At 35.1% G+C, this 12551-nt stretch overlaps 1 protein-coding gene across 2 annotated transcripts in view; it reads right to left on the minus strand.

Annotated features, from left to right (window-relative positions):
• UHRF2 (ubiquitin like with PHD and ring finger domains 2) overlaps nucleotides 1-12551 on the minus strand; it is a 91568-nt gene that overhangs the window by 50110 nt on the left and 28907 nt on the right. For both annotated transcript variants that reach the window (XM_030005688.2, XM_030005687.2), the window contains exon 4: nucleotides 5766-5984. In XM_030005688.2, the coding sequence (XP_029861548.1) occupies nucleotides 5766-5984 (219 nt within the window). The remainder of the gene's footprint in view (nucleotides 1-5765; nucleotides 5985-12551) is intronic.

Below are 12551 nucleotides of genomic sequence, written 5' to 3' on the forward strand. Positions count from 1 at the left end.
TTCAGTTTTTTCTAAACTTGCTGCTTTTGATTTCGTAGGTGCTGAACCAAGGTACTCTATCTCATTTATGACCTTGGTGGAGAGGACAATTACCACAGTGAGTGGTTAAAGGATTCACTCTGTTCGTGCTCTCTTCATGAACTATTCTCAGTCAAATATAGCTCTTCATTCTTCTGCCTCTCACATTTGACCAAAACAACAGATCCTGGACACCAACCTTTCTCCAGTCCCAGTGGACCAATCTTTCTCCAGTCCCAGCAGCTGACAGTGTGTTCCAATACCTTCTGGGCAGTTTGTCCTGCACCCCAGATGCCTTTTTTTTTTTTTTGCATAAAAGGCAGCACTGTATGCTACTCAAAAGTCTCTTTAATAATATTCTGTCCTCATGACCATTGTATCTTCTAATTCCTGAGTTTTTCCTCAAGAATGAAATCACAACTGAAGCAAGATCAAAAACCTAATCTGGAATTTAAAAATAAACAGTTTGATTTCCAGTAAACTTCACTTCTTATGTTCAAACACATCATTCTTTTCACACACACACCCCACCCCACCCCACCCCAAACATGAGTTCTTTTGTCCAACAGGATAATTAAGTGGGATCCAAAATACTCTTCCTGTTATTAGAGTAACTCCTGTTAAGAATTGCAAGATTATTACCTAAGGCTGTGTATCACAAAAAGAGCCATCTCTAGCTGTAGAGGCTAGGAAAAAGCAGTTCACAGAAGTGCTTAAGAAGTTCTAGGCATCATGTCTACAGAATCACCATGAAAAATCCCAGCAGGCTTCTTGGACAATCAGAATCTATCTTTATTTGAAACAGTTGCGTTGATTCAAAAGGAGGTCTTTTCTTCAAAGGGGGTGACCAGCTCCACTGAAGTCATAAGAAGAGGAAAGAGGGAAACACGAATTCACCCTTTCAGAAGTTTTGTTGCCTAGAAGAAATATGCCATTTTTACGTCTGTGCAAGAAAGCTGCAGGTGAGTTCTTCAGCAATTAGAATTCTTATTACTAGGATACCTGCTGATACAGCATGAAAGCTATTTTAAAAAATGGCTCCAAGTAAATCTTCTTAATATTCCACATATCAGCAAAACAATGTCTTCCCAGATCAACCAGCAACAGTCAAAGATGCTACATTAAAAAAAATAAACTGGGAAGTTATTTTGGGTAGAAAATTATACCACAAAAGTATACAGGCATCAATAAGGGATAAACCACACAGACAGAAATTCCAGGCCTAAAAGAAGAAACACAGTATGAGAACTACACTATTGGGCACCTACAAATTATGAAAACAACTGTGACATGTTGATTATCACAATACATACTGAGAGGGATAGGAAGTATGGTACTGTTGTTTTTCTAAGTGTCAAAACAAAGTACAACTGCCAACAACATTTTTTTTGGACCAGCTAGATACAAATCCACAGAAGCACAAGAACTCTTTGAAAGCATCCAGAACAATGTGCAAGACTTGTTTCACTGTTAGTTCACTATTCTGTAACGTGTTTAAATTCTGTACGTTTGCAAAGCTGTAAAAACAAGTATTATGTATGACTCGAAAATCAGAAGTTAAATATAAATGGGAAAAACTTCTTCAAAAGAAGTAAAAGGAGCAACTAAAAGTAAAATTTGTACAGGTAGCATAAAGACTGTGTAAAAACATCATACTGCACTTTGGGAACAAAAACATGCCAGACAAAAATAGAAGGAGTCTAAAAGAAGTTAAACAGGAATGTATCCTATCAAAAAAAAAAAACAAAACCCAAAATAAAAAGCAGAAATTGTGTTAAAATGAGGAAGGCAAGTCCCAGATCCAGCAGGTTACACAGAAAAACATAATAAGCATATTTTAAAATTAGAGAGATTGATCTGAAAACAAAACAATCCTTCCTTTTTGGGAGCAGGAAGCCTCACACAAAAACCTGCAGAACTAAAAGATGACAAAAATAAAACTGAAAATTTAGGACCCTTTCTATTACTTTCTATTACCACTGCTTGAGTAAAGACCTCAAATTCATTAAATATGCACTTAGTCAAAGAGGTATAAAATCTGCAGAGTAAACAGATTTTTCTGATATTCTTGTATAACTCCAAAAGCTTAAACAAAATACAAGTCTTGGTATTGACAGAGTCCTTGCTGAACTCAAACTTTAAAAGGCTGACTGAAGAAAAGTAAGAGCTGATTTTGCCTCTTGAAAAAAAGAGACAAAATCTTTTTGTATCTTGAAGTCTAGCACAGAGAAAACACAAAGCACCATTTGAACTACTTCGGTTTGATTTGGTGTGGTGACTTTAATCATGTCAGCCAGCTCCAATGTTAAAATAAATTGTGAACAGTTTGCCTCACAACTACCCACCAGTAATAGGCATTTGATACATGCCCTTTAAACTGCAAAGGCAACAAGTCGTATTACTCTGGACTACAAATAACTGCTTTCATCATGAAACAGCATATACTCCCAAAAAAGAAAAACAGAAGATGTTCAAAAATGGAGGTACACCCTCCGAATTTAGTTAAAATCAGTTCAGAGGTACCACACACATAGAGACCATACTGAACTGTAAGCATGCACACAGTCATGGGAAACCTGTGGTCCTAGGCCCATGTACATTCATTCCATGGTCAAAGCACCGCTGTTTCCCTAGTATTTGTATCTGAGACACAGTAACTCCAGTTTGGATAGGTTTTAGACATCCTGCAATGACAAATTTCAGTTGCAATGCAAATACAGTATAAATGAGAATTATTAACATGTGGTCAATTCTTCTGTATAATGATGTCTTTTTATCCTCTGTTCAGTCTCACTCCTCTCTTTGATAATATTCTCTAATGGGTATCCGTTTCCCAAAAGACAAACTAATGATGACAGACTGTACAGGACATTTCCTTCAGGTTATGACTGAGACATTAGTAAATGTAACACCTAACAAACACGCATGTCAACAGATACAGTAAAAAGAAGTGCTCATCGTGTGTTCTACCAGCTCCAAAGCATTACCACAAACAGTACATGTTCTTGTTATTTCCTGCCATTGTGCCAACAGCTTCACAAAATATTTGTCAAAAGCAATCAAGATCAATAAATCAAACATTCAACTATTGCATACAAAACTGTTTTATACAGAGCCTGTTTTGACATAATACCAGAAAGGGAAAAAAGTCCAAGCCATGAATACATCTGAAGCAACCCTAAGAAATCCTGCCTCCCTTTACTGCCTGCTAAGGTTGTTCTTAAGTAGTACACAAGTAATTAGTCATTAAAATACAATCAATTAATCACTAACATAAACTCATAAAGCATTCAAAACAGATTTCACCTTTATTTAAAACAATTAACTAATGCTAACATTATGGTAAGAACTCATGATAACATATCTATAATATCTTAAATTATTGAATACTTCCATATTAATTATTATCAACTAAATATTATAACAATAACATAATTCTAAACTAATTAATATTGTGTACTGTATTATATATTTATATTAGTGTGTTAATATATATTAATAAACATTCAAACACTAAGAGATTGGTTTTTATTTTGCAAATGAACATACCTGAAATGTAAAGTGATTCTTGCAGCAGCATGATTCTTGCACAAGTTTATGAATACTAGCAGATTTAGCTTGTACTTCTACTGCTGAGAGGAATGACTTAGGTAGCACAGGTGATACAGAATTATTCCTTGATAAATTTCAGAAATGGCAGGCTCAGATAGCCTTACTTTCTGCAAATTAGTTGATTACTGTGTATACAATCTATCGACATATAAATGAAACCTGAAATCTTAGTCAGGAACAAAATTCACTGAAATAAAATTCCATTTGAAAAATGGACTTAAATTCACCTTCTTAGAATAAGATACTTGTTGACTGTGCCTTTTTCTCCCCAACTCCTTTCAGAGGATAGTAAGTGTCAACACTATGGGGAACCCCATGGTACTTGCCACAGTACCCATGGTGTCTGAAGCTGGCATCTTCAAATTTGAAGCATAACTATCAGCTTATTTAGATTAAAAAAAGACTATCCTATAGAGTTCCATCCAGCAAGAACAGAATTTTTTATTAGCCGCCACGTGCTTGCTTTTGCCAATGTAAAACACATTTTGATTATCATATTTTAATAAATGGGAAAAGCTCTGAAAGAATCCATGCAGACAACAGTTTTAAGTAAGGTTATCAACAGACATTTGAACTTCATGTAAGCTGATATCTGGACAGTTCTGTTTGTAGAAGGTCATGAAGTCCATCTCTGAATCACCAAATGCCATACAAATATTACATGCATTACAATGAAAATCTTCATCTCTCTAGACTGGCCTCCATTTCTTAATCTCTTCTCCCTTCCAAGTTAATAATTCAATCTACTCAATTTCTTTTTGCCTTACATTTGAAGGTTGGGTTTTTTTGGTTTTGCCTACAAACCAAGCCCATATGCCTGCTTTACTTAATACAAGACCACCATAATGCACTGACATTGTCTAATAAAACTCTTGTTATTCTAAAATTAACAACCATCCACAAAACAGATTTTCATTTACTTGCATGATTTACCAAGTCAACGTCTTTCCTATTTCCCGGTACTAGATATGACTGCATTTTTTGCACAAAATATTGAACTGCACCTGATCATAAGTCTTCTCTGTGTCTCTTCCAATTAACCATGTCCTACATTGTATGTCTTCCTACGGATACAAAAATTCTCCTCTCTCATAAAGAAAACTACACTAATAAGCGAATACTCCAATTCATTTTAAGAACTATACTCCCAGAACAATGATACTACTGACTGAGTAAGTGCAGGATATGCCAACATTAAATCAATCATTTCTTAAGTAAAAAGAAATGTCTTTTTAGTTCCAGTTTCATTTTAGAAACGGTTTCACTCCTAACATATAAGTACTCATACACCCCCCTCTTCTGCAAGGATGGATGTGGCAGACGGGATCCATTTGCATTTAGTTCTTTTGTGTCAGAAAAGCATAATCTTAAAGGAATGAGGAAAGCTAATGAGAAGGAGGAGGAAGGTTACAGTGAATTCCTCAAGGGGACTGCCAATAAAGACTGGTCATCTGTTCATCCCTAAGAAGGCAATCACACAGCTTGCTGACAGTAATATCATATGGATTTCTGAAAAAAAACCAAAACACTGCTCCTAAAGAACTATACACAAGTTTTTAAATGAAGTAGGAAAACAAAGCAAAAATACTCGCGTGAGTTCAGCCACATGAAAACTCATTAGTCCCACAGTTCCACATTTTACTTATCAGAAGCTGTAATACCCACATAAATATTTCACTCTTCAAAAAATTCCATTAGCCAGTTCAGAGAGTTTCTCAAACTGTCAGAGATGACAAATACTCAGTGAGACCTAGGGGTTCCCAATTATCTCAAAAATTACTGAAAACAGATTTTTCAGTTTTCAATAGAATTGAAAATATATATATGTTAATATAAATGTATAAAACATATAAAGGAATATAAATAAAAACACACTCTAATCAATTTGAATCACAGTTAATACATGAAACCTTATGGTTGCCTCCAGCAATCTCAGGAAATGTAAGAATTCTGATTTATAGCTACGTCTGCACACCATAAAAAACCATGCACTATAATTCCATGACTCAGACAGCTGTGGAATCAAAGTATGACATTAATTTTAATCTAGTGATGACTAGTATACAAAAAAAACCCCAACAAACATACTTTATATGATATGTAGAGATTTTATGAGTTGGTCAAACAAATCTTACCCCAGCAGAATTTTAGCATGAACCTCTTTGTTAGTCCTTGAGATTTCTCTCAAAGAGGTAATTTCTGCATCAAACCAAAATCCTCTTTCTTCTGGAGTCTCAACATTGTAGTTAACCATCACCACATCACCCACTTTTAGTTCACTCCATTTCAGAATGGTTCTTGCTCGTGGTCGAAGATTACTGGTGTCCATTTCTACTATACCATTCTCTGGGTACCTTGAAAAGTAAAACCAACAACAGTAATGATTACGACCTCTGTAACAGTAAGAAGTAACTCACAGACAACATTTTTCAAAAGTGTAAGTTTTTAAATGTGCTTTGGGCATATAAGAAACATAGTATAAAAATCTGACCTACTATCCTTTTGAAAGTTTAGTTTTCATCTAAACACACACCAGGAATTTGACTAATCTCAGATGGAGAAAACAGCCTCCAAGAGTTTTCTCTCAAAAAAAATTCAAATAATTAAGTAAATCTACAAGCACTGGATGACTTTTTGATTGGAATGCTATCAAGTTCAAGGTTTTGGCACACACATGGCCCCAGTTTGCTCCCAGTAAAGTCAATATTCCAATTAAAATGACAATGAAATGCAATGAAGATTAAAACTAGGTTTTTCAACTCAGCACACTTCTAACTTAGCTTTGGTTTCATGCATTTGTTACATTTCCACTAACTTCAGTAGCAACACATTTAGAACAGTTCTTTAAAAATTTGACCCTACAAACACAGTATATCAAATTCATGTGGTGAATACAGTTCAAGTCCACATTCCATGCACCATGTTAAAAAAAAAGTCTAACTATGCAATGTAGTGAGAAACAGAACTAAGACTCTCAATGAGATACATGAACTAAGAAATTGAAAATGTTTCTCCCTTTAAATTACAAAACCAAAAAATCTAGAAAGAAATGTGGGCATCATCCCTTCTCTTGACAATACACTTCTCTTGACAAGATGTAGTAAGGAATGTAAGATTAAAAGAAATTAATGGCTCGCTAAATCATAATTAAGAAATTTTGGTTGATTTATTTTTCACTGAAACTTGGTGACTTTTTATGCAGTATTTTACATAGTATTACCTACAAATTGCTAGGGTTTATAAGAGATTGCTTTCTTCCTCCTGTGTTGGTGTCTGCCATCACAGCACATATACAAAAATCAAGGAGTAACAAATGATTTCTGAAGAGCTGCAATCCCTTTCCAAGTTGAGAAAGACTCATTTAGCAGAATTAAGATAGTGATACTTAAAACCCAAGAAAGAAAGCTTTTAAGACTTGAGACTAACTTTTCAGTTTAACACCACAGCCTTCTTAAGTCCTCTGTATAAAGGCAATAATTCATGATAGTAGAGCCTGTATAGTTTGCACATGTGCTGGAAAAACAGCACAATATGGACATGATGAAAACATTGCTTGCAGAAAAAAGCTGGCCTGTTACAAAAAGTAACAAGTAAGATGCCAGACTAAAATGAAGTTCCTTTCTCATACTGTCTGTAAGCAAATAAAAGATCTTCCACCATTTAACTAGTACTAGATGAGGTCACAGTACAAATTTAACAGAGAAAATGAAAATAAGTCTACTGCCTATAAACAAGTGCTATTAAGAGTATTCATTTTTCCTTCTTAACAAACATTGCTGAGGATGATATATCGTAAATTACATTTCTACCAAGCAACTATTGGTACTTTAGCAAGAGCACGCATGCTATATAGTTAATATACCTTTATCAAACAGCACTGTTTAATCATAAGGGCAAAATTCCACTCTTACTAATAAAAGTATGGCTCTGTCACTTTCCAGCATGCCTCCCTGTAGTGAACAAGATCATTTCAAGGTCTTGGAGAAATCACACATTGTAACTTACTACATTACTACACAAAAAAATACTAAAACTACTGTCATTAACAGCACAAGGCTCTGATAGACTATAGCCTGAAATCTGGATGTCTACCCCTAAACTGTGGATTGAAAGCCCAATGATGTAATTGGAGACATTTTAAACAAGTTCATTTTGCTTTGTTTTATGCCTTCCACTAAATCTAACACACCAGTTTGCTACTACAGATAAGGAAGGGGGGTAGGGCTAGTCCTGGCATACTATCTCCAGGCATTTCTTTGTCCTCTACCATGCAGGTATCTAGAGAGTGCCTTAAACCACAACAGTTTAAAAGTGGCTGTACATTTAGAAAAGCCAATGGCCAAGTAAAAAAACATATCCTTAACTACAAAAGTTAAATCCAAAGATTGTTTTTTCCCCAACATTTTCAGATCCTAATTATAAAAATCTGCATGACAGGAATTATATCATACAAAGACAGGTGCTTGGGATTGAGCCATTATCCAAATGACAGTTTCATATGATGTAACTCTCCACAGTTCCCAATTTTTTTTACTTGGATTTGTTTCCAATTTGAGTGTGTACTGCAAAGCTAACATTTGTGTGTTTACCTTTATGTCATGCAGCTTTCCCTTAAAATAACTATTATACAATTCTACTCTAATAATTATGAATGTTGTAACTGTAGTATCCACAAAAACCGTAAGACAGATTCAGCTACAGGTAATAAGACAAAGCAAAAAGCAACTACAGCGATAATGTCTATTTTATTGAGCGCCTGAATAATGACATTGAGTTATAGTACAACAGGCTACTGAAATCTTAAGACAGCTATGTTTGAGCTACTGGTCAGTTCCAATCATCTTACAGTAAACCCTTCCTAAAGTTTGGAGAAGACAGCAAGTAGCACACAGTAAATGAAGACTCAGTTTACTTGAACTCCAAAAGAAAAATAGGGCTTAAACATCAGGAAACTGAAGATGATAGATAAAAAATAGACATCATTTATGTATACAGTGAAATAATCAAGTGAGAAGTACACATGAGATCAGTGGGATCGTAAAAACAACCAATACACACTTAAAAAGTTCCAGTGTCACTATCCCTTGCACCCCTGCCCCCTCCCCCCAATCAAAATGTGTGACTTACAACAGTTTACATTCATAGAAACTTAACTTGATCAGAAAAATCTATTATCTTCTAAAAATTAAATTCCTTCAGGTTGTTTTTCCTGGGAGACCTTTGGACAAATGTATTTTTTACTTAATGATTAAGAAGTATTTTTTTCCCAAACTCAGATTTGCGTCATCTTTCCCATCCCTATACAGCTCAGAAAAGAACCTTTCCTACTGTACTGCTGAGAAACTTCAACGACTGTCATTGTTAACAATGACTCTACCTCTGTGCTTGCAAGTGTCTGATGAAAGAACCCCAACAAAGGAGATTGCTTATCAGCATGACTAGAGTAAGATCACTTACCAAAAGACACCCCCAAAGTCCCCTTTTACAGACAGAAACTAACTGTTTTCCAAAGAAATAAAAGGAAGGCAGACTCTTCACTGAATAGATTTTTCCTCTTACTGGCTAGTCACAAACTTAAGCTCAGAAACTTGGGAAGAAAAAAGATACCATACAAAGAGGTGAGATTTCCTATGTCATAATTCACCTTTCTTTTGCCTCAGGTTCCAGACATTGAATGTTTTGCTGCTGTGCCTTTACACATAGAAATATGCTTTTATGGACTTCGGTGAATGCTAGCAGATACTTAACCATTCACGTTTGTCCATAACTTGACACCCCAGGCAGAGCAGCAGAAACAGCATTTATCACAAGCTTTTGAGTTAGGCTCAAAATCACAGAGTCACACTATATATGTTAAGCACAGTACCACTATTCCTCATTATACTAAGCAATAAGTAAACAATACTGCCACAGTAAACTTGTACCCTCAAATGTACCTCAGTTTACCTGAGTAAGTATGGAAAAAACACACTCACATTAGAAAACGTTACTATCTCCATGTTTGTTTTCCCGAAGTTTAATATGTTATTTGTAAAAATCCCACATTAATTAAAACCTAATCTCCTAAATATGCAAGAGTAATATTTAAATATAGTATCACAAAAAGAGAATACGTGGACTTGGGTAGATAAACCAAAACTTAGAAGAGAACAAACATGATCTTTTAACAAGTCTCAAGAATGAAGTGAAAAACCCATTCCAGCAATCTATAATAAAGGACTACTGTTAGACATGAATGTTTACTGAAAGTGTTTTCTTATTTATTGAGTCACTTTTAAAATCCTGAAATGACCCTCAAGAGAAAACAGAAACATTTTCACAGCAGTGTTCTAATCAGACTAGCGTAAGTTTGGTACAGTTGAAATGAAGATTATGACACAATTCAACCTTTAAACTTAAAACAGTTGTAGACATTTTCTTGGTTTTCCATGTTCTTCATGACACTTGGCACCTAATATTGAAAAAAGCAGACATCATAACAGTAAGCATAATCCTACCAGTTCAATGAATACTGCCCATAAGAAGTCTCATATTCATCATTAAACTGTATTTCCCTGTAATATTTCTAACTATAAATACTAACACTAGCATAGCAAGGATTTCTTAAGATTTCCTATCTATGTAGACAGTTTCCATAGCAAAGAATTATCCATGAAGTAAAAATTCCAGTATTTCTTGGCTATGGTCAGTATCTGCTCATTCCTAAAACGCTCAAATACTAAAAAAAAAAATATTAGTTCTACATCAGAATATACACAAGTCTGCTCAATTTACTGAGAACTTGCAACATATCCTTTAACACTTTTCCCAGCTGTTACCAGAACAACTGAAACTGGAAAGATAAAATTCTTGAAACAGAAGACTTCCCCATCCCCTCTCCATACTACTACAGTAAGGAATGTTAGTGCAGATGTGCAATTTCTTAAACTGTTATTTTCCAGCATAAATAGAATGAAAGCATAGGGTTTTTTCCCAATCAACAAACTCGGAAAGAGTTATTCAATATACAGCCAGAATGAATGAACAGAAGGGCACAAAAGAAGAAAGAAAAAGGAATTAACTCATAGTGGAGGTAAATATGATTAAGAAGGTAAACCTGAATAAAAACTACATTCACACCCGCACTCCCCCCAACAATTTGCTACCTGAGGAAATAATGAGCATAATTTTGCTGTAGTATTTTGAGAAAGCAAATGACACAATACTGAAAGAGCATCTAAGCCACAATTACAAATGAAAAAAAAAAAAAAAACAAAAAACCCACTGGGATAATAAAGCTATGCGTTTGCACTTCCAAAACAAGGCACGTAGGTCTGATAACTTGTTATTACAAGAAGAAATTAATATATTTCAAGAGACAGGCTGGAAGGAATAATGAATATCAATAAAGATAAAAATCAGTCACATGGAACATAAACAAGATCTTGAAAACTTTACCTAACAACTAATAGTTACAGAATTAAGCAGCTTAAACACTGAGAAACCATATTAATAGCTTGAAGAGAAACAACTCACTTTCCTATGATTTCAATTCTGAATATCAAGAAAAATTAACTTCCAGACTTACACCATTGCACTGTGTGGACAACATGGATACTCTGAAAGACGACAAACTGCAACCAGAGTATCAAAACAGAAGTTCAGAAGCTGTAAGAAATACATGTAAGGTTGAATTTTTAATACAAAACTGTTGTAATAATGCGTCTAAATACTGCGAATGTAATGAAGAACAGGTCATCCTGTGTGCTAGCTAGTGAAGTAAACAAGTCACACAATTAGCGAAAGACTTATTTTTTGAAAAACCTTTCCTCAGGTGTTCAGTTCTGTGACTATGCAAGGAGAACACTTACAGCTAATTAAAGACAAATAAATAAGTAGAAAGAGTTCAATCACATTCTCACTGACAACACCATTTTTTCAGCCAAGTATCAGTTTTAAAGGAACAAAAAAAAAGTTTAACTATTGACATCTCAGTTGTTCTCTCAAACAACTACTCGGACAGCAAAGCTTCCCCCCCTTCATTTCATATGCTTTCTAAAGAGGCACAAGAAACACCTGGATTTTCTCCTCAAATATTTCCTTTTCAGTTTGCGTAAAGTGTCTATATCCTTAGAAATCAAAGCCTTACAGTTAATGCCAGTTGTGAAAACCCTTAAGACTAATACATGCAAACACTCTGAGATTATAAAACACAGATTATGCAGTCAGGAAATCCACTGCAAAGGGGACAAGGAACCTTAAAAGGAATTGACTTCTTGAAAACAAGAGCAGTAGTGTGCAGCCTACTCGCCCAAAATACTTTTAAGTTTGAACTAATATGCCTAGACAGCCACATCATAATGGCACTCTTTTTCTAATGAGGATGTAAAGAACGAAGACTTCCATGTGACCTAGCAGGTCTCCTATTGTTTTAGCATTGTCTAATAATCCGTACGAGAGAAAGTTTTGAATGAGTAAGCAAACTAATCACTGATATTAGAGACTAGAAAACAAAATTATGCAGCTAGGAGAGGTGCTCCAAGTAGTCACTCACACCAGCTACAAAAAAAGTTTGTTACTGACAGACGGTCAAAAAACCCATGTCTCTCCCTTAGGAAAAGACTGTCTTGCAATACGATTCTACTAAGCAGATGATACAGCTCTCGTTCCTCTTCCTCTTCTTAAATTCTAAAGTGGCCAACATGAACTGAAGATAACAGGTGCCATAATGAAGCTATGGTTTGTAGCTCCCAACATGTCTTCATATTTCTACCCATTAACTTACTATCCTTCAGAAGAAATCACTCCCCAGTCTCCTCACTTCAGTTGTTGCGACTACTGCCAGGAATTTGACAGCATACACCCTCCTGATGAGCACTACTTCCTGTGCTTGATGTATATAAAGAAAAAAGTCAAATACTTCAGTTAAACACGTTTACAAT

This window comes from Aquila chrysaetos, chromosome Z (genome assembly GCF_900496995.4).
Source record: "Aquila chrysaetos chrysaetos chromosome Z, bAquChr1.4, whole genome shotgun sequence".
Classification (NCBI taxonomy): Eukaryota; Metazoa; Chordata; class Aves; order Accipitriformes; family Accipitridae; genus Aquila; species Aquila chrysaetos.